This window comes from Thermobia domestica, chromosome 12 (genome assembly GCF_964235325.1).
Source record: "Thermobia domestica chromosome 12, izTheDome1.hap1.1, whole genome shotgun sequence".
Lineage (NCBI taxonomy): Eukaryota > Metazoa > Arthropoda > Insecta > Zygentoma > Lepismatidae > Thermobia > Thermobia domestica.
The window spans coordinates 7,933,299-7,957,435 of NC_137465.1; the positions used below are offsets into that span (position 1 = coordinate 7,933,299).

At 36.9% G+C, this 24,137-nt stretch overlaps 1 protein-coding gene across 1 annotated transcript; it reads right to left on the bottom strand.

Annotated features, from left to right (window-relative positions):
- Positions 1-664: 664 nt before the first annotated feature.
- LOC145667141 (uncharacterized) lies at positions 665-23,465 on the bottom strand. The gene is made up of 2 exons (XM_081734882.1): positions 21,740-23,465; positions 665-679 (listed from the first exon to the last, which is right to left on the bottom strand). The coding sequence occupies exons 1-2, from the start codon at positions 22,622-22,624 to the stop codon at positions 665-667; spliced, it is 900 nt and encodes a 299-aa protein (XP_081591008.1). The 5' UTR covers positions 22,625-23,465.
- Positions 23,466-24,137: the final 672 nt, after the last annotated feature.

The window sequence follows — 24,137 nt, forward strand, 5'->3', positions numbered from 1 at the left end:
GTTTTCCAGCCACTGATGCAAAAAGAAGTCGACAGTTTCTCTAGGCTCACGGTGTATATCCACGGAAGTACGTATCTTCGTTTTCCAGCCACTGATGCAAAAAAAAGTCGACAGTTTCTCTAGGATCACGGTGTATATCCACGGAAGTACGTATCTTCGTTTTCCAGCCACTGATGCAAAAAGAAGTCGACAGTTTCTCTAGGCTCACGGTGTATATCCACGGAAGTACGTATCTTCGTTTTCCAGCCACTGATGCAAAAAGAAGTCGACGGTTTCTCTAAGTTTTCATTATCACGAGCGTCTTTACGGATGAATGACAAGCCCTTATCCACATCCTATGTCTTAAAAAATCTAAGAGCGGAACACATTTGAATTGTCAACTGTATTTAATTATTACGATTACATTAACAGATGAAGCCTGTATTGCACTTTCCTCTGTAAGGACGGAATGAAAAAATGCTACCACCTACTAGAGGTTCGCACGGGCTCGGGCCAGACTCGGGTCTACAAATCATGTATCACTTCTGGTACAATCCCGGACGTAAATTTTTAAATATTCAACCATATTTTTAAGGCTTTTTCGGGCCTATCTTTGTATATATACTGTACAATGACATTTACTGAACTGTTCTTTCTGGAAAACTTTCAAAGCACAGCTGGAAAATTAAACCTCTAATTGCTGTAAATAAAAACACAACTTTGCATTATTTATTAAGTTTCTGTAATTCGAGCTTATTTCGGGCTCATTTGATTATTACACGTGCTCGGGCCTAAATGCTAAAATATATTTCGGGCTCGGGTCGGGCCTCACATTGTAAATTCACGGGCCGGGCAGGGCTCGGGCTAAAAATTCCGGCCCGTGCAGACCTACACGCTTCTCTTAATGCTAATATGGGGGCTGCTTAGAAATCGGCTTTAAATATCAGGGGATTTCCACACACAACAAGTAACATACGCAAAATACATAACAAAGATTGTATCTTCGTAACTCTCCTGGGTACGTATCACGTTGTCATATATCTTTAAGGGAGTAATGTTCTAACTCAACAGTCTTTAACCACTTTTAAGCGACGATATAAAATATTAAAATGATTAACAACTTGGTTCCAATTGTCAGAACAAACGTTTTAAAGATCTTCAAGGGGGCCACGGTGGCTCAGTGATGCCCTCCCCGTGGTCTAGTGGCTAGCATGTGCGCCTTTGGTATCCCGGGTTCGATTCCCGGTGGGAAATCTTTTGGAATTTTAACTGTGCTCGTATCGTTCTAGGTTACTGGACAAGCGAGTTAAACAAGTAAAACGCTAGTAAGATAAGTAGTTAAACAAGTTAATGAAGCACATTTGGTGAATCAGTTATTTTTTTTTTTAAAAAAATGGTAGCAATCTTTAACGTGGGGTCCCTGGTTCAATCCCCGGCTGAGTAATTTTGTGGTGGACAACATCGTGTCCGTCGGTTTTCTCAGGGTACCCCTGTTTCCTCCCACTTTCTTATTCCACCAATTCTTCCATTATTATTCACTTACCTTAGTCATCGTCTCCCTTAGCCTAATGAGGATAATCGAGGCGCATTCAACTGAAAGATTTCATTTTATTTTACGAGATCTTCAAAAATAAGTGATTGCAATTTTCTGTGGTTTTCACATAATCGTAGGGTACGCGGTGGCTCAGTGGTAGAGCGTTCACCTCCGGTGCTTGGGATCCCTGGTTCGATCCCAGCTTGCGCCGTGTTGACTTTGTGGTGGACAAACACCGTGCTCGTGGGTTTTCTCGGGGTTCTTTCGTTTCCTCCCACTTTCTTCATTTCACTTTCTCCTTTAGCCTAACCGGCATAACCGTGGGACGTAAAACTTCAATATTTCATTTCATTTTCCACACAATCGTAATTATCATATACTTGTTAAACTCGAACAGTCCCCCCATTGCCCACCGACGTTACTGGTTGTCCATTATGAGCTGATATGACATGTGATCGAACCAGAGACCTTTTGTACTAGAGCTGAGACAATTACTGACAATATTTCTAGCCTAGTTCAATCCATAGATAGAATTAAATCCCATTGAGAATGTATTTATATCAAGGAATTCGTGCGGTATTTTTAAAACCAACCGTACAATGATGTTAAGGTAAAAAAAAAAAAAGAAAAAAAAAGACAATAGGAATCATTTAGAAAGGCGTTGAAATAGCCTCGGAAAAACACTTTAATGTTAGATTTTATAGCTTTTGTAGCGACTTAGGATTGGCAAGTTATTGGCTACTAAAACAAGTCTCTCAAACACACGTAGAAAAGAGACACAAAATGGCTTAAAAAGAAAAACAAAGAAACCGTAAAAATCTTCCTAAAATGGCTTTGCGTTCCGTATAAGGAAAGAAAAACTAATAAAATAGTTTGAAACCAGCACAGAACATGTTAGTTTATAACCTGGAAGCATTTAACTTTAGTAGATGTGGTTTTAAAACAAGCTACTTTTAACAGGATATGAAAGCTTTCTCTTTGCCAAACCACACTTTACAATTATAAACGGGGAGAAAACGTATTTTTCAAAGTAAAATTTAAAGACAAGACTTTAATGCAGTTTTTCCACGAGTCATTTTATACAGTAAAACTCTAGCAAATTCACGTGATTAAATATATCCTCACTTGTACGCAGCTGACAAGCATACCGTAACAGGAATAGCAAATGTTTGGAAATTTTTATGGCTGGTATTAAAAGCGCGTCCCAAGGTTAATCGGTATCGGGGGCGCATCGAGGAGTCAATCCGCGACAGTTTTTTTTCTTCTTTTCTTTCTTTTATCCACTAAAACGGAGGACGCTCAAACCGTTAATTCCTCTTTGGATTAAGACTTCATAAGTCATTTTATATAATAGTGAAAACACCGGAACCTGTCCAGAAATTTTATCGCCATTATGAATTTTTATTCTTGTTTTAATAACCTTTCCAAGAGATCGTTATTGCACGGTTATGAAACGATTTGCTTTAAAGTTACCCCTTTACAGAACGTTTTTTTTTTTTTGTTTGTTTCAGAAGTTTCGAAAGACACATTAACTCATTACTTCTTTCCGAAGTACGCAAAAAAAAAAAAAAAAAAAAATCAAAGTTAAGTATTATTCTAAAACTCAATCTATGCTTAAAGGTAGTACAATATCTGATTAACTCTATGGCTTAGGGAAGCAATGTTTCTTCAAAGCATACTTCCACTGTACTTTGTAATAGGACGTGATATATATAAGATAGCAATGTAACATACTGAGAAGATTTTACCTATAAACTAATTATATTTAGCAGTTAGATAATAGGGCGTTTACGCGCTCGCCTCTCGTCTTCTGGCCAACACGATCGCCTTTGGTGCACGTAGTATGGGGTTCGATTCCCGGTCAAATTGGAACGCATTAGAGTGGTTCGGAATCCATCTTAAGGCCGGTTGCATATTGGCCAGAGGCAGGACAGCCAAGCCGAGACAGAAGAGGATGCGAAAAGAGATCCCTGAGTGCATTGATCGTGTGTCTCAATCACAAAGTTAGCACTTTGTTCTAGAATGAATATGCGGTATGATTCTTTGTTGCATTGCTCACAGTACAATACCTCTATTCGCTCTGCCCTGTTCTCTGGTCAATGTGCGCCCGGCCTGTGCTCGAGTGAATATGCGGTATGAGGCTTTGTTGCATTGCTCACAGTACAGTACATCTGTTCGCTCTGCCCTGTTCTCTGGTCAATGTGCGCCCGGCCTGTGCTCGAGTGAATATGCGGTATGAGGCTTTATTGCATTGCTCACAGTACAGTACCTCTGTTCGCTTTGCCCTGTTCTCTGGTCAATGTGCGCTCGGCCTGTGCTCGAGTGAATATGCGGTATGAGGCTTTGTTGCATTGCTTACAGTACAATACCTCTGTTCGCTCTGCCCTGTACTCTGATCAATGTGCGCCCGGCCTGTGCTCGAGTGAATATGCGGTATGAGGCTTTGTTGCATTGCTCACAGTACAGTACCTCTGTTCGCTCCGCCCTGTTCTCTGATCAATGTGCGCCCGGCCTGTGCTCGAGTGAATATGCGGTATGAGGCTTTGTTGCATTGCTCACAGTACAGTACCTCTGTTCGCTCTGCCCTGTTCTCTGGTCAATGTGCGCCCGGCCTGTGCTCGAGTGAATATGCGGTATGAGGCTTTGTTGCATTGCTCACAGTACAGTACCTCTGTTCGCTCTGCCCTGTTCTCTGGTCAATGTGCGCTCGGCCTAAAATTAATATCTATATCTCATAAAATTTCAGTTCTGAAAAGGATGCTAAAGTCTAATAAAAAAAAAAAGCAATCAAATAGGGACTATACAAAATAGGAGTACTATACCTAGATAGATATTAGATATTTCAGACAATTTTCTGCAGGAGTAGATACGAAATTAGAAGAAGCCCTAAAAGTTGGCGCATGGATAAAGCATCGTTTGTCATATACCGTCATGTATAGGGGCTTTATACATACTCTTCGCGGAACTTCTTCCATCTCCAAATACTTTTGAGTTCGTTTGTTCATTATAACTTTGATTCAATATATGCGCTGTCAGAATGCAATTTCATAGACGTTAAAGAATCTAATCTCTTAAACCTAGATAAGCTGTTGGATATTAGTTCCTTTCAGTTATTGTCAACATAGTGAAAACTTCTTAAAACGCATAGGCTTAAAACGGAAACACAGACTAAACTTCAACCAACACGCACTTACATTCACTATATTATGTGAGTGTGTGTGTTCTAGTCCCTTTTTTTTTACAAGACAACTCTACATTCTAGTGATGGTGTTGAAGCGGTAAGTTTGCTTTAGCGGTTGTACTGTGACAGGGATGTGTCATTAAGCCTCCAGAGCTTTCAAGCTAAAATCTCCCATCGTCGCAGAAGCTTTCCAGACAGAAGCAGCTTGCTTTGCTGTCTGTGGTGAGACTCCGGCAGCTGCCTGCTGTCTTCTGAGCTCAAACCAGTACACTCGCTCTGACATCGATGAACAAAAGAAGAAGACTCTGTCGTTTGGCGAGAGACAGTTTCTTTAATCAAACTATTCTACTTCCTGTCCTAATTTCCGCTCCGTGCAGAAGAAATTGTATTCACGGAAAAGTTAAAAAGAAAAAAGACCACTTAGAAGAAGGCTGTTGTCAAGCATCGATGAAAATGGCTGTTTCGCGTATTTTCATCTAGCTTGACATTGCGAGTATATTATACTTCACTGAGCATTGTGGTTCAGTGGTAGAATGCTTACCTCTGGAGTATGGGGTCCCTAGTTCGACCCCGGTTAAGTAAGGTTGTGATAGACAACTTCGGGTCCGTGGGTTTACTCGAGGTGGTCCTGTTTCCTCCCACTTTTTAATTCCATCATCATTCACTTGCTTTAATCATCGTTCCACTTAGCTTAAAGGGCACAATGGTAGGACGTTAAACTCAAAGATTTTCATTTTTAAAAATTATACTTAAGGGCATTGATAAATGTACTGAACCCCCTAATGAAACATGCCACCTGGAAATTAATAAATATAGAAGTGTTAGTGTACACCACGTGAAGAAATTTGGTTTTCATAGCGTAAAATTTTCTCACTCAATATTAGAACCGGAAGTAGTAGTATATTTCTATGAGTTGTGGTTTTAGTAAAGAGATTAGAATAGAGATGGAATATATTGCTGGGATGCTTAATTAATTGCACAAAGACTCTTCTCGCTATCTATTGCCGCTTTTATTGTGTAGCGACCAGCATTAAATCCGGAAATGGTTCGTTTCTACCATTTCCGGTTTGAATATCATATCCATGTACGAACTCGGTTCCTAACTTTTGTCCTGTACACCCTGGCCAAAATTGATGGTGATCCATGGAGTAGCTACTAACTACATGGAGATATTCTTTTTGTTTTTTGTTTTCCAAATGCAGGCAGGGAAAACATATATATTAAATGAGAGCTCCCTCTTCGCAAAGCAGTTAGCACACGCATCTTTAGCGTGGAAGACCCGGCTTCGATTCCTGACGGAAATTCAGGTAGTTTGGATCCCACGTTAAGTTGTAGGTCCACCTTTCATATAGCTTTGTTGAAGAAAGGGACGCTAAACTCAAAATCAAATCAAAATATACCAGAGGAGTTTTAACAAACCTAACTCCTTACAGATTATCCCACAAGAGAGATGTTAACTTTTGATATAGGAAGAATATGTTACTTACATAATAGATGAGCATGTTGTTTTGAAAAAGTTCAATTTTGAGTTTGTTTCTTACGCCCTCAGCGGCGCAAATCTGTCGTCAACATTGGAAGGCGGGTAAATTTGAGGCTTATTCTTGGGGAACATCAATTTCATCTCACTTTCCTTTGTGTCAATCAGACACAAATCATTACATTTCTCCCCACAAAACACACTTTAAATTTGACTATTGGAGAGGGACAGTCCCCCAGATCCAAGATTAGAGGGGGACATGTCCCCTTCATCCCCCGGGTTTTGCGTGCGCTCTTATGCAAAACCAAGGTGATGAAGCTGATTTACTATCAACGTGGGCTCTGAACCACTACCAGGGCTTCAATGTGTGATAAAATTGATGTGTGGACAGACCATCATACAAGATTAACTATGACAGTACAGACCGTTCCTCACCACACAAGCTCGCATCGAAGAGCACTAGATTATAGGACCACGCCTCCAATTAAAGAAGAAAGTATAATTACGGAAGGTATCTTGTTGGTTGCTCTTCAGAATCTACTTTTTTCCTTACGGTAAATCTATATCAATGTTCATATTAACGACCTGGATATTGAACACGTGTAGTCAGTTAATATAACCTTTTCCCTTCAAAGCTCATACATCCAAAAAGTGGGAGACCAGGGGATTATTACCAGCAGAAGTTCATGTGGTTCGAAATTCACGTTAAGCTGTAAGTTCACGTCTCATATAACCTCACTGCTGAAAGGGACGCTAAACTGAAAATCAAGTCAAATCATACCTCCAAAAACATCTTCTGTAAATATACTTTCCATATTTTTTTGATATCTGGACTACACATCCTACATCTGAACCATCTGCAGTGCTTTTTGTTGTTGTTGCCCTTATTGTGCCCTGAAAACAGTAACAGAAGGTATGTTTGGGTACAGCCCCACACTAGATCCTGGTAAAGACCTGATTCCCAGATCCCCATGCAGTTATTTCACAAGGAACGAGCAAAAATGTAGTTGCCGTCTTCTATACTCGAAAGGGAATATCTACCAAAGTTATAGAAGCAAAAGGCGAAGATACTGCAACTACTAGCGTTAAGTGAACCTAAGACGGTCAATGCAGATGGAAGAAACGAAGCCAACAAGGAAAGGCATTCCACGTCTATTATAGCTTTAGGATCTGGTAAAACTGTGGAACCCAGATCAAGGCTAAACAATGAATGGTCGGAATCGAGATGTCGGGATGAGATGATGCAGGTAACTCAAACAGGGTCGGAATGGGTGCATGAAGATCGTATTTATATATGGGATCCAGGGCAGCAAATTTCCAGGATCGAGATATGGAAAAGAGAGATCGTACACGAGAGAAACATTTAATGGAGATATATGCTGAAAACGATGTTAGTACCACAGCGTAACTGAGTTTTCTCATTACAACGCTATTGACAGTAAAAAGAGCTGACGATATTGCTTATTAGCTGCAAGTGTAACCTATGCATTTGGTTCTGTATTCCCCGTCTCGCTGCTAGTGGCTTAATGTAAGTAAGCATGACAGTGTAATTTAGAACAGGTAAGGGACTTTCAAATTTATTTTGGTTCCAGGGGATAAAATACCGAAATACAGGTCTCTCCGTGAATCGCAGGTCTGGAATTTTGTGTCCCAAATTCTGAAGCCGGTTAGAAGCAGAGTTTGGTACTCGGAGTTGACTTTCTAACAGGTCTGATTCGGCAGAATAAAACTGAGTTAGAAAAAACTACATCATGCACGTGTATGTTAATTAACTATGTTTTGTTATTGAAGCAGTGCCGTGCCGTGGGAGCGAGGGAGCGGGGCAACAGCCCCAGGCGCCGACGTAAGGGGGCGCAAAATTCGGGAGAAAATACATGTGAACATATTAGAGATGGAAGGGCTCGGAAAAAAACGGCTTTTTTGAAAAAAAACTAGTTTTTTTCTGCTTCGCTTTTTTGCTTGGGAAATTTTGGGCTTTTTTGAAAATTCTGCTTTAAATTGATAAACCAGATTTTGTTTCGCTTCTCTACAACACAAAAAGTCATTTAATTAGTGGTTGATGCCGATAATAATATAAAACCTCGAAAATAAACCATGAATTTCGAAAAGATATTTCAAACAGTTTTACTTCTCAACATATTTACATTATGAATTCCAAAGGATTAACCAATGTATATAATAAGATTTTTTTAACCTCCTACATACAAAAGTAAGCAGGGTTGGCAAGAGCCATGGTTGTTTTTGAAAATGCCAAAAACCCGTTTTTGGGGGGGAGTTTAAACTAGGCTTTTTTGGTTTAAACCAGGTTTTTTTGGGTTTAGATATTTTGCTTTATGTATTTATATTACATATTGACAGAAATAAGTTTCTTTCGCCTTGGTGTTATTATGCAACAACGGGGTTATGCTGGAAGAGGTCACATAAGCTTAAAGAAGTCCGGTCAGCAAATTTCTTAAATTGAGAAACTCCCGCCCTAGCCATCGGGAAAATCCCGTCATTACTCTAAATGTAAAACAATAACGGAAAAAATTCTGTTATTGCTTTGCATGTAAAATTTAAAGATCAACGTATCATAATCAGTACGCTAAAACTGAGGTATTAAATTACAAATTTAGTGCGTACATATCATTGAAAATACAATCCAAGCTAATGTTGGAAGCTACGTAGGCAATCGATAAATTTTGTCAATTTATATCAGTATATTTAAGCAACCTTGGCTTCTTTATAAAACAACAGGCATTCAGGCATGCAGAAATATACAATTTCGTTTCGTTTCGTATGTTCAGGCTTAACATCCTTACGTAATACTGAGGTTATCAAGAAGACTTTCGCTTAAAGTGACATCCGAACCGCTACTTTGTTTTCGCATGAAAGAAGGGTTGTGGTTCGACCGAGAATTGAACATGGGACACCTTGATTAAAAGGTGAAAAGGAAATAAAACTAATGCAGATGGTTTGATGTATGGAAACATCACCATGAAGTTCACACGATTCGCATTTTTCGTACCTTTTATTTTTTTTCGGTTTAAACCAGTTGTTTATTTTAAAAAAAAAGAAGAAAAACAGCTGGTGTAAACCAGCCAACCCTAAAAGTAAATACTTCTTTTAAAAAAATACTCAAATAAGTAGCAAAATTCTATGTAGTATTTTTACTTGAAAATATTCCATACCCTCTTTTTGGAACAAAATAAAATTAAAATAAAACATAAGAAAAATACTTAGATTTATATGATACACTTAAAGGCTGCACACCTAGAGCTTTTGGTTTTGTACATTCTTGAAATTCTATAGTTTTATATAAGCACCATCACGGTTTATTCAGTCCTCAAGTTTTCTGTATTTTTAACAAGAGGGATTGAACATGAAGGGTGTGAGATAAGAACATGGTAACCCATAATTTTACTATTTTAAGAAATTAGAAATTTTCTGCTGCACAATCCATTTTGAAAGTCGGAAAGCTGATTTTTCACATAAGTCTATACATGAGGGATTAAACGAAGCGGTATGCGTTGCTGCCTATCTGATGCTGCGTAACTCAGCAATTGAAAATTTGTTAGTTACCATGTTCTTGGCTCACACCCTTCATATCATTATGAAACTCTCCCCACCCCACCAACACACACACACACACACAAAAGGACTACGGAATATATTTAAGTTAAGATAAATACAACTGCACAACAAACATGATTGACTGGAGCTTTTGCGCTTCTATCGAGAAGTCCGGAATTCAACTCAGCATTCGACCATTCTGACAAAACTTTTCTTCATTCCATCTATGAAGTAGAAATAGTGCGTGTACTGTGAGTTGGCTGACTTCATTTCTTATTGTTTTTAAATCGTTATTATTACTAATTACCAGCAGTGACGGTTTTGCGAGGGTTAGGGGGGGGACGGTCTTTCGGACTGAAGCCTGTTCCCCAAAATTACGGAATGTCTAAAACAAACGAAATATCTATTAGTTATGCCTTTACTCATTAACTTTAAGCTGCCGTCAAATAAAAATTACGAATGTTTACAAAAACTAAACATTAGTAAGAAAAAAACCCTCCCAAAATACTTTTCTAAATCCGCCACTGATTCTCAGTATAAAATGATCTTCAAGGTTGTATCCGGAAGATTATCGCTAAATATATAAACGAAACGAAATACAGTATTAGTTATGCCTGTACTCATAAACTTCAAGCTCCTCCCAAATAAAATTAGGACATTTTAGAAAACGAAACAATCAGAGAAACCCCTCCCAAAGTACGTTTCTAAATCCGCTACTGATTATTTGTATAAATTGGTATTCAAGGTTGTATCCGGAAAATTATTGCTAAATCGTTGCACAGCTACAGTATAACAGAAATGTGGAAGTACGGTTAGACGGATATATTGAAAAACGTACGCTTTGACGGATATATAGAAAAACGTAAGTTTAACTTCTGCGTTAGAAGCTAGAGTACTAAGCTCTTAGAAATGAAACAGACGACAAACTGAAATGATATCGAGAAGAAAAAATATCGATAACTCAAAAGTTAAAATAAAGTTAAATAGCCTCTAAAATTGCCCTCAAATACTACATTCTTCTTGTTAGCTTTAATTCGTAAAACATGTGCTCCATCCATCTTGATGGTGAATTTTAGAGCGAAATATGGCATTTAGGTCATGGAATTCTTATCTAAGTATAGAATATACTATAAGAAAGCTATTTAGATAGAAAAATCATGAAACTGAAAAAAGCCAAAATTTCCAAAATTCTCGTTTTTTTCCCAAAAAAACCGGCTTTTTATGTGAAAAAAACCATCGATTCAAAAAAGCCGGCTTTTTTGCATCTCTAGAACATATATAAAATGGAACGAAAAACTAATAAAAAAGGTGCTCAAAATCAAGGAAAAGCAGGGTTTATTTGTGAAAAAATTCTTATTCTTCGCGTTAACCATGATGGCGCTTCGCGACAGGTCTGTCAACCTCACTCTCTCTGTACGGGGGTGCAATTGTATACTCTCGCTCCGGGCGCTGATTTTCCACGGCACGGCACTGTATTAAAGCAACTGATTGGACACTTTTTGCATCAACTGTCTTTCAACAGGGCCTCACTAGTTTCAAGCGTCTGAACAACTACAGCATTTTGTAGTATAATTCCAGCGTGCCAAGGCTCCAACTAGAATAACGCTCTATTTTGAACGTTAGACCAAAATTTGTTATTCGGAAAATGAATAGTAAATTCAAAAAATGTTTGAATTTTTTTAAAAATGAATATTTGGATATTCGAGTATTTAAGAAAAAATATTCGAACTTAAAAATATTTGAATAATTTTAACAATACTTATAACACACACAACTTCATTATGTATTTTTAGCCCGTTTTCGAAAAACTTGTTAAGCGTTCTTTCATGAGTGTAACTTTCTTCGCAGTCTCTATACACTAACGTGCTACTTATAATTTCGGGTTCTCTGCACCAGTGGCGTCATTTGGGGAGGGGTCAATTGCTCGTCCTGAATTTGAGAAACACATCTTTTTAATAAATTGTATACTAATATCTATACTGTAACGTGAACTGACACTAGGATGAAATTTTTTTATTGTTTATAAAAACAATTGATTGAAAATATACCTAGAAAGAATTCACGGAAACAATCCTCTTATTTGAACAAACAAAGTGTAGTGAAAGGGAAAGCAAGAACTATTTCTGACAATAGAAAGGTAGACCTGTGACGAGATAAACAAGGACTTCCCGATTGACGTCACAGAGAAATAACAATTTTGTGGTTAAGAAAGTCCAGAAATAGAGAACAGGAAGATAGAAGAGAAAAACAAACTGTGTATAAAAACACTAGTAAAAATTTACTAGGGGTCAGTTGGTCAGTTAATCATTATCGGACGAAACTATACGAGTCGCGTTATCCGCACTCTGTACACGCGTAGACTTTGTCCGTCTCTCCTTTCAACTGTTGGATGTACTTGGAAACATGTAAGTTGGAATTGTTCTTTATTTGTTTCTTAACATGCATAAGATTAATACCAGAGGTAACATATATCCTAAACTAATTCCTCAAGCACCTTAGGCCTATGTGCTTACATTGTACTATATCTAAATTGCATATGAAATTAACACAGGTTTTGAATACTCATGTCCAAACCTATTCTACTTAATGGTTTATATTTATGTTATTTATCCTGATGAATGGACAGCAGTAATGTATAGAATTTCAGTGTAAATGATTGTCAATGTCTTATGAGCTTGTTGGTCCAAGGTATTGTGCCGACATTCGCGTCGTGCTTTATGTAAAAATTGATTTACTTGTGAGGGCCAACTAAGCTCATTCCTTTCAATTCAGATTTACTGTAAATAAAATGATAGACTAGATTCCTAGTATCATTATTTACCAGTAGCATTAATGAAAATCCCCAATCTCTCGCGTGACATGGTATCAACTTATTTAAATAATTACATCAACCTAACCATTATACTATCGTTAAGTTATTCACATTTATGTGACAGTTATTCATATTCATGTGATATCATGTGAAAATGTGATACATATTTATGTTATAATACATTAATATGCTACGTTTGTATGTTTGTGGCCAATCCTGTCGACAGTGAGTTCTCGGGAACCATAGGCTGAAGAAAGATGCCATTTTCACTGATCGATTCAAAATTTTGTGTAGTTTTTCTTGGCCGTTATTTTTTCATTATTACATTTTAGGGCTACACTGGAAGTATTGAAATTTTAAAAAAACAGTAAAGAACGATATTCGAAGAAGAAGTTATACATTTCAACATCACACATTTGCATACGGGGTTAGTATATCTCTGCAGCGTTTGCCTCATGGCCAAGTGATAATGAAAATCGAAGAATAACCATTTCTCCAACCTAACATGAATCTTTATTGTTTGGAGGGTTTTGTCCAATGAACACTTTGTATCAATGACATTATAATTAATTGTGTGTGTAATGTATTTGTTTATTGCATATAGCATGCAAGAAAGAAAGAAAACACGGATCATACATGAATTAGAAACTTCAACCGAAAGTAGGCTCAAATCTTAGAAACGGTGTGAGATATTGAAAAAATAATCGAAAAAAATCTCCGCTTTACGGTATCTCTTGCCGATTTTTTTTTTTTTTTTTTTTTTTTTTTATCGAAACGTCTTTCACTTGTGCCTGTAAAGGAGCATGTACAGAAACTGTGAGGAATGACAAGGAGATTCATGCTCATATGTGAATGATGCACTCTGCAGACAGCACAGGTCCAGCTAGTATTAATGAAAAACGTGAAATTTAATGTCAGTGGACAATTTAACGACGCCCCCTCCTTGACAAAATCTGAAATGACGCCACTGCTCTGCACATCTTGAAATATCAGCTCTATAAATAGTCTATCGAAAAAAGAAATCATATTACATTAAAAACGTTACTTTTACAAACAAAACATTTTCTGTCAACGTACTTAATCTCATTTTCGTATTCCAACACAGTGAATCGAGGACATGAGACCTTTGCGTAGGAACACATTAGCTGTGAGGCGTGAAAGATCAACTTGTTGAACCTGTATTATATGCTGGACCAAGACTAAAAAAATAGAAAAATCATTCAATACATACTTTGCTACATGTCGAACCCGGTATCTCCGACCTCTCAAATGGGCATATGGTAATGGAGTAAGGAAGACGAACATATGGTTAACCACCATGTAGAAAAGGTTGCAAACCTTTTATTTTAAAAAAATGAAATGAAGTCTTTAAGTTTTAGGTCGAACGATTATGCCGGTTAGGCTAAAGGAGAGGGTGATGATGAGAAATAAATGAAATGGTGGAATGAAGAGAGTGGAAGGAAACGAAAGAACTCTGAGAAAATCCAGACAAACGGTATTTGTCCACCACAAAGTTCATTTGGCGCGATCTGAGGTCGAACCAAGGACCTATGCACCAGAGGTGAATGCTCTACCACTGAGCCACCACTGCCTCTAAAATGAAATGAAATCTTTGAATTTTACGCCCCACGTTTATGCCGGCTAGACTAAAGGTGAGGGTAATGATGAGAAATGAATGAAATGAAGAAAGCGGGAGGAAACGGGAGAACACCGATAAAACCCACGCACATGGTGTTTGTCCGCCACAAAGCCCATTTGGCGCAAGCTGGGATCGAACCAAGGAATCCATGCACCAGTGGTGAACGCTTTACCACTGAACCACTATTATTTACGTGTCACGCTGAACAACGGAAAATACCGAATTTTAATGTGTAATAGAGGTTTTCACAATAAAATATTGGTAAAACAAAATCTCTAATAATAACGAAGCGGGAAAAGGTAACAAAGAAAAACTGGATTAAACTTTTTTTTTTTTTTTGCAAAAGAAAATAAATAAAAACGAAAGAAGATAGTGCATGTGGGTATGTATTATCCTCCGGATGAGTACGAATGAGCATTCCGTTGCTGAAGTAGAGATAAGACAGCAAACAACGAATCCTCTCCCCACTCCCCTCAGGGGCTTTTGGGAAAAGCAGATAAGAGCCTGAATCTTATGTGAGATTAGTAAATGCTTTGATCCAAATGCTGGCTGGCACACTCACTCGCTTCCGAGGTTTCGCAACGGTTATTCTGGCTTAACGCTCTAGGAAGGAGATTTTGCATACATAGGTTGGAAAACACATGAGAGCTGTACCATATGCATACATAAGTTGAGAGTTTTGTTTTAAAGTCGTTCTCTATTGAAACAGGAAGCAGGCAAAGATGACTTCATGATCATCAAAGTATGGAAGAGAATGTATGTTACATGTTAACTTCATGATAATTACTTCTTTGATTCTGTTAAAGGGAAGAAGATTATATAACCTAATGTTTTCTTTTAGGTTAACGCTCTAGGGGGGGGGAGCACTGTGGCTCATTGGTAGAATGCTTACCTGTGTTGCGTAGGATCCCTGGTTCAATCCCCGATCAAAAATGAAATAAATGAAATCTTTGAGTTTTACGTCCCACGATTATGCCGGTTAGGCTAAAGGAGACGGTGATGATGAGTAATGAATGAAAAAGGTGGAATGAAGAATGTGGGAGGAAACGGGAGTACCCCGAGGAAACCTACGCACACGGTGTTTGTCCACCACAAAATTCACTTGGCGGAATTCCCGACCAAGTAAGTTTGTGGTGGACAACATCGTGTCCGTGGGTTTTCTCTGGTTACTCCCCATTTCCCCCTCATTCTCATTCCACCAATTCTTCCATCATCATTTACTTGCCTTAATTATTCGTTTCCCTTAGCCTAATGGACATCATTGTGGGACGCTAAACTGAAAAAATTCATTTTTTATGTTAACGCCCCATGATTATGCATTGAAGTTAAGGTAGATGGTGATGATAATAATAATCAAGGAAATAATGAGATGAAGAAAGTAGGAGGAGACCGGTAAACTGACGAATATGTGTTTGTCCACCAGAAAACCCAATTGGTGCGAGCTGGGATCTAATCAGGAACCACATGCATCAAAGGTGAGTGCTCTACAACGCATAATTCCTTTTCGGAATTTCTTATTTTGAACTCTGAAATTCGAAAAAATCTACCATATTTTGTATTACTGTTTAATAATAATAATAATAATAATAATAATAATAATAATAATAATAATAATAATAATAATAATAATAATAATAATAAACACTGGTACACAAAATTTTGCTTATTATTATTTCTTGATGAATTTTTACGTATTTTGACCCCTGAATACGAATCTGGCACTTATGTAGTGTCAATATTTTCAGTGATATAAAGCTGTTTTATTTTCCTCCTATATTGATTTATGCAGAGCAATTTGCGTGCTTTTATTTCGATACTCGCTAGGTGGTAGTGCATTTGTTATTAAAGATGATTGTTCGGAGTAGCAAACAGAGAATATAGATTCTAAAGATTCATAGCAGAATTGTAAATTGATTAAATAGAGAAGTTTTAATCTTGGGACCAATAATTGTAAGTAAGATTTGTGTGTCTAAACATGCAATATTAATCCTGTTCGTTGCTCTTAGGTTTATATCTAAACTATACTTAAATCCAGTAACACATTAATAATTATGATATAAAATATATTTTTTTATTCCGTATTTTCTTTATGCGTAAATAAATCGTCTTAGTTTGAGCGTACAGAAATTTTTTACAGCTCACTTATAATTCAGTTTTTCGACAACTTACAAAATCTTGTTCCAAAATATAATAATTTAGAAGAATAAAACTTAAATACTTCATAAATAATATAACTCATATACGTTTTGTCACTTTCTTAACTGAGTTTAATATCCACTCATGAGAAGCGTACATAACAAGATGTCTATCTCTACACACACTTATTTATTATGTATCCATAGCAACAACTCTTTTTTTTTTCTAAATTACGATTACAAAAGAATAATCTCTTGATATCTCTATGTATCTTTCTTTTCTTTTCACATAATACTGTTCCACTAATTCGCCTCTGATCGCCTTTTTATAAGCTGGCACAGATTGCCAATACTATATACAACAACATAATAACGTTATCGTTGTAAATTACTAAAAATACAAAATCATTTCTTCTTTTGTACTTTTTCTATCTAGGCATGTTTATTATGGCAATATTTTTGTAGGAGGCCCTGGTTCGATTTCCGGCAGGAGCTCATGAAGTTCGGAGGCCTACGTTAAACTGTAGGTCCACTTTTCATATAGTCTCGCTGCTGAAAGGAACGCTAAACTTAATATCAAATCAAATCAACTCAAGCAATATTTGTACTATATTTACACAAGCAAGTTTTTCACTAAATTAAAAACAAAGAAGTGTTTGTCAGCTTAGGGAAGATCCTGAATATTTTGCTTTAATAGAGTTTTATAGAGCTTTATACGACATACTTTAATAGGGTTTTATTTAGCTTTTTACAAAATACTTTAATAGAGCTTTCAAAATACTTTAATAGGGTTTTATTGGAGCTTTTTACAAAATACTTTAATAGGTTTCTTTGAGCTTTTTGCAACACATTTTAATAGAGTTTTATTTGAGATTTTTACAAAATACTTTAATAGAGTTTTATTTGAGCTTTTTACAAAATACTTTAATAGGGTTTTATTTGAGCTTTTTACAAAATACTTCAAAGGAGTCTTATTTGAGATTTTAACATCAAAGAAACATTTTATAGCAGTAACAATTTCAGGAATATGGCCAAGAGAAGAACTTCACACTTAATTATTCTGTTCCTTATTATTTCCTGCTTACATAATCCTCTCTTTCCTGCCAACTGCTAAATAATTATATTTCCTGCCGAGGAAATTCAGTCTCTGTCGTCATCACTGAAATAGTTCTTCCTTAAATAAAAGGGATTTACTAAATTTTAATTGACAACGATAGACTTTTAATACTGTACAACACAGTTTCTCAACCTGGGGATCACGACCCTCGAAGGGTCGCTAGAGAGTTTCATGTGGGTAGCGAAGATAAGCGGAAGAGATAAATATAATTAGACTTTAATACAGGAATATTATTTTTAAATATTATTTTGAATTTTGTTCCCGGGGCGCGGTGGCTCAGTGGTTCACCTCCGGTGCTTGGGGTCCCTGGTTCGATACCAGCTCGCGCCGAGTGGACTTTGTGGTGGACAAATACCGTTTGTGTGGGTTTCTCGGGGTTCTCCCGTTTCCTCCCACTTTCTTCATTCCACCATTTCATTCATTTCTCATCACTGTCTCTTTTAGCCTAACCGGCATAAGCGTGGGACGTAAAACTTAAAAATTTGAATTTTATTTTGACAGGCATATTTTTATTTTTGTACATACTATTAAGAACAACAACAAAATAGGTCTACTATACATTTTCAACAGATGCAGAGTTGTTTAAAAATCAATTTAAATGACAGAGCTGCATATTGAAATACCAGAAAAATACAAATGCAACTAAAGCTGCATATTGAAATACAATTAAAATTGAAAGCTAATGAGATACCTGAGCATGGTGGAAATTCACTAGTGCAGCAATTTCTAACTCGATTTTCGTGACACACACTATCAAGTCATTTAAAATACTCAATAACTTTATAACATCTGTCCAAGTTTTTTAAAACCAAAATTAGAAATCACTTTATTTACTTTCTCATATTACCCAAAATTGAGTTATGAAGTTTTAAAATTTTCAAACGTCCTCCATTTTGAAACAGTATGACGAATCGGATTCCATATTTGTAATATGAATGAAGTAGCCAAATTCGGTTTTAATCCATTCGCTTTTAGGGAAGTTACTGTATCCACTGTATACAAGAAATAGATTCTACTATTATACAAATAGATGAATATCGTAGGTATATTAAAAATCCCACACAAGCTTTATTACGAGTCATAAATGATAAGGTGGTCGCTGACAAGAGGACATAATAAAATGGGGGTATTGATAGGAATTCGGTTGAGAACCCCTGATTTATGCCATATTCAAAATTATCATTTTTATAAAAATCTTTATCACACGTTAATATACATACTTTTTCAGGAACTTTTAAAGAAACAGTAAATAATTTTGGCCAGGTTTTTGGTACAAATATTCCTCTGTGCGTCTTTTAGTAGTAACACATGAAAATTTTAACAGCGATAGAAAAACAGCAAAACAGTAAGCAAAACAGCAAAAAATAAGGAACCAGACATCAACAATTTTACGCACAGAACCCACTTTGCATTAAGTCCGCTGGCAAAACTACAAAAGATTACATTCCTTGAACAGTGCACAATTTACATTTTACAGAATATCAAAATATAATTATCCACTAATACACGTTTCTGTGATAAGCCTCGCAACTGCATCCTCAAACCTTCGCCGAGATTACAGACAAAAGATCTCCTCCAGTTCCTTACCAGAGGGTAGCGTTCCCAAAACGATGCTGAGGCAACGTTCTCTGATGCCATATTCAAATGAAATATTTTATTAATGAAATGAACATTAAATTTTCTCATCCCCTTTGGTTAAGATCTTCCGAAAGATAACCAACCTAATGAGTAAACTACCCCTCTGGAACTTTTCAAGAACAGTTATTTAATCTATATCGTACAGTTCTAATTGAAATTAATATAGATAAAAGTTTTAGGAGATAAAATATAAAAATAAAATTTTTATTTTTGAAAATTTTTACCTCCGGTAAACTAGTCTTATTTTTGAAGGTAGGAGGAAACAGGGGCGGAAGGTAGGAGGAAACTTTCTTATTTTATATATAAATAAAACTCATCCCAGAGTCTGGAGCTCTTAAAAGTAGCTCTAAAGTAGCAGTATTACAAATAACCGCCCCCTCCAGAAGTCCGTCCTGGATCCGCTCCTGGAAGGAAAACAGAAAATGGCTAAACTGCCGCAGATAGCGGCCCCGGATAAAACCCACATGAATTTGTTTTCAATGTTGTATTACAACTTACCTGTTCTTACTTTCATAATATCTTACCTAGAATTACCCCCGTTTCATTTCTGGCCTTCACTATTCACTATTAACCAGAAATATTTCTTATTTTCATGCTTCTTTTGCTTTTCCCTAAATCCGTAGTATTACTGCGTAAAAGTAGTATCTTGTAACTGTTAAGTGTTGCAAACTACACACTACTCATTAATGACTAAAACAATGTGGCCGATTAAATATCATGTCTTCCCAAAGGGTGTGGTTAAATTTACATTGAAGTTGCATCATCCTAGCGTGACGTAATGTCATGTCGTATTTAGTGCACTTGCCACACAGAACTTTGTTATAGATATACCGCATTGACTTGACACGTAGTCTTCCATTCCAAACGTTGCTATCATCTAAAGGAATTCCACTCCCTTTCGCTAAGGCTCTCTAGCTTAGCAACAGCTAAACTCTTATTGGCTCAACGCGTGGGTGTGTAGCGGGTGTGAGCTTTAGTTCACATTTTTGCCACGGCTCAAGACATTTTGGCAGCACTATAATAAAAAAGTGATTTACTTACGTTACGAAACAACTGAGCTAGCGTCAGCGAGGAAAGGGGTTAGAAGCCCCTCAGGGCTCGTTTTGATTCACTTTGATCCCCATGATAATACAACAGCATGTTATCGTAAGTTAGTTAGTAACACAGCGAATTTGAAACACTGTTAGATTATACTCTACTGCCACCTCACCTCATATCCGATCAATCCGCGAACACATATAGTCCACAATTTAACTTACGTTTTCTCCCTTATTAACAACCCTACAATGATAACCTTTCTAACGTTTGTTACTCTCATTATCACATTTAGTCTGATTCTGTTCATGTCTGATTCTGTTCGGCCCCATTTTGTATTTTGGGGCCGTATCTGCGGCAGTTAACCCCAGAAAACGTTGATAATCTCATAAAAACTTAAAATTTTGTCCCGATACTTGAACGATATGGCCTTTAGGGCTGCGCATTTACATTGGTCCAACGAACAGACAAATAGGCACTTGACAATTACTATTTCAACACTTAGGAATTTTGAAATTTGCAAATCCGTTTACATTCGAATTCGATTTTTCCCCCCACATCCACAGGACTTCTTTCTGGTTTCGTTGGGTTGAAAGTGAAAATGGCTACCTCTGATATTGTTCTGATTATCTTACTAAATTGAATTAACCTTTTTAGGATTTCTACTTTTTGAGGTAAATTTTAGACTTTTACTAAAACAGCAACTGATTCCTTACTATTTATCGTAGGATCATGGTTCACACTGTTTTTTCTTTTTTTTCAGAATAGAGCATACTTTTCAATGGTACCACTCCTTTGCCCGCATTATACACCAGAAACGGAAAAACCGGGAGATTTTTGAAAAAAAAAATCGAAATTTTGGCTTCCCTCTAACCCGGGCCTGGATTCACGTAGGAATCTGATTTTTTGAAACAATACGTTGTTATGTACACAATGCGTGTGTAAAATTTCATTCTTGTGTCTTAAAAACTAAGGTCGGGAGCAGTTTTTGAAAGTCTGAAAATGACCCATTTATATATAGAGTATATATACTTCAAAAATTTACTGCGTCATTACTATTTAACCTAGAATCATGGTTCAAACGCTATTTTCTTCAGTATAACGAGCCCTTTCCAACGGTACTATTCACATGTCCATATCATACATTTGAACCGGAAAATTCGGGAAAAACCCGAATTTGTTTTGGAAAAATCACCCCCTCGGAACACTTGCGCCCCTTGGGCCCGCCCCGAGTTCACGTAGAGATCTCAAAAAATTAAGAAATACCTAAAGGTGCACAAAATCCGTATGCAAAGTTTCAATCTGATATCATGAAAACGAATGGCGTGATTTTTTTTTTTTAATTTGCCTTAATAAAGAAAAGTCACGCTCCTCTGCCCTCACTTGGCGCCGCTAAGTTCACCATCCGGTTCCAAAACGCATCTGGGGTGTTTTCTGGTCCATTCTTGACTTGACCAGTGAAAAAACATTGGCTTAAATACCTGTTATAGGACCTAAATAAACGGCCAAAGACGATATTACGTCATGCTAACAAAAGTTACCATAAATCGTAAGAGAGTTAAATAATAATAATAATAATAATAATAATAATAATAATAATAATAATAATAATAATAAAGAAAAATGTAATGAACACTCACCAGTAAAATGGGTTTGCAAACTTCAGACCTTCTTTTACGAATAAGGTTGGATAACCGCTCGGTTCTTTCGGATGACGATGGTCTAGCAGATATTAGGAAAACAGTTTGTTGTGGATCTTCCAGAAACGTCATTTGGTTCTTCAGCGAAGGTATTGTTGGAGACGCTAGGTTGGTTGTTACAACAGTTTTCGATATTGGCGAAGTAGCGATAACGACGCCAGTTGATTGGGCTGGGAAATCGCCATCAAAGCTATGAAACGTCGCTAAAGGACTGTTTGGTATAGACAATGAAGGTGAAGACGCCTCAGAGTAAGGCTTCCCAGAAGAATCCTGACGCTTCGGAACAACTGTAGCCAATGGTACAGTTTCAGCAATGGATTCCGTCGCACTTCGAATACTACACATACTCCCATATCGTTTCAAATTCATGAGATCACCAATACTCCCCTGAAATGGTGCTTCACCAATGTCTCTTTTAGGCGTTGCAGGACTTTGAGGTGCTGTATCACAACCAACGTTAGAATCAGTACCATTTTTATGGTGAGGCTTTTGGTTTGGATAATGGAATTGGTGATGATGACCCTTTTGTGGCAGTGTAGCAGACTTCGCCTTTATGTCTTGGTAATCTTTCCCTTTGGCACCCAACGCCTTGCCTCGAACACTTGAAAGAAACAATTTGTCTAAGTCAGACATGCTGGAACCTCGTCGACCTTTGGTCAAAAAGGGCAAAAAATGTTTTTGTTGCTGGGAGACGCTGCCTTCTGGTGAAGACGTCTCATCATCATCATCACTTTGTCCAAATGACGACGATTTTACTGGAAATAATGTTGCTTTTAATGGGAACAACAAAGCCTTCTGAGTTGAAACACTGAACTCGTTTTCCATTGTTGTAGCACTATCAATTGTTTATATCACTAAAGCATAAAATACGAGCCTTCGAACTTATGACGAAGAACTACACCGAAACTAGTCGGGAAGAAACGACTTTACTTTTAAATAGCCAATTTATTGACTTAACGTACATTTTAAGTTTCTAAACAAAGTGTATACCACTTAAATGGCCAACTTAGCAATTAAAAGCCGCTAACATAAAATTTCGCAAAATAAAAAATAACTTAGCAGTAATAATAGCTAAAATACTGTTGCACAAAAATGTTCAACTTCTATATTCAACAATGTCCATATGTGAGATAGTGTTTTATCTCTAATACGTAGGATATTATTAGTTATTTTTACACTCGCAGAACACTAAGTCACTTAATATCGTTACTCGTGCTACACAACATAAGCAATTCTTCCATCGATACTGTTGAGTTAAGATACTACTTTAGAATAAGCCGTTTCCAATGGACCCGCATAGAAATGTCACAAACAAATCCGAAAAAAGGGTGGGGCCAAACAATTGTCACTCTATACATTAATTAAGTATTGTACATACAAAGTTGTTGATGATGGAAAAAATAAACACGAAACAAAGCCGAAATTGTAAGTGTAACACAATTCATATACTGTCTCTCTGCATTAAAAACAATCCACTACGTTGACACTGAAAGCACACATTCAAATGTGGAAACTATATCGACAAATTCCTGTTTAATAAGGATGCTATGCAGATAAGCTCTTATCATTTTTCCGTATTATATAAACATAGAACTGCTTCCGTTCATTCTATGTATTTCCGAGACAAAAGCGAAAAGCGATGTAATTTCCATCATGACTTGATGTATTGTGACGCAAAGAAGAAAAAATTGACCCCCGGATTCCTGCCAATCACCAACAATTTGACCTTTTTTTTTTTTTTTTTTTTTGTTAAGATCGAACGAACGGTTGATGCCCTTGAAAGCACCCTGCTGGGCTTTCGTCTATTTCTCTCTGCCTTCCCCTTGGCTTATGACATTATCCTTCAATAGCTACTACCCGCATGACATTGCTAAGGGGTCATTTGGTAGCATAACGAGCCCTGTATTATATTTGAATACATGAAAATCTCATTGAATTTATAAACTCGATTATCCCTTTAGCATTACCAACTCTATCGTACACATAGTTTTACTTTAAAATATAACACTAGATTGTTTTCATCCCCTGATGAGAGGACCCCACGCAAGAGCTTTAATGTTAGGCAGCTTGATGGTAAGATTTCACACTCCTATTATAACATAAGTAACCCATTACTTCCAACTGTGAATTTTTCCATTAACACAAGTTGTCCGTTTGGGGGCGCTCATGTCGAGTGGAGAAAGCAAATGATTTTTTTCAGTATAAGAAAATGTCTTTTATTTTCGTCGTTCTATTTCCTCTTTTGTTGTTTATTTTTCTTTTGAAATTGTAAATTAAATTCTTTAAATGTATTTGTAAGTTAATATTGGTACTTTCAAATTTCTAACACATCAAAGTT

Excerpts from the sequence above, each read along its gene's own strand:
- LOC145667141 (XM_081734882.1), bottom strand. The coding sequence starts at position 22,624 with ATGGAAAACGAGTTCAGTGTTTCAACTCAGAAGGCTTTGTTGTTCCCA.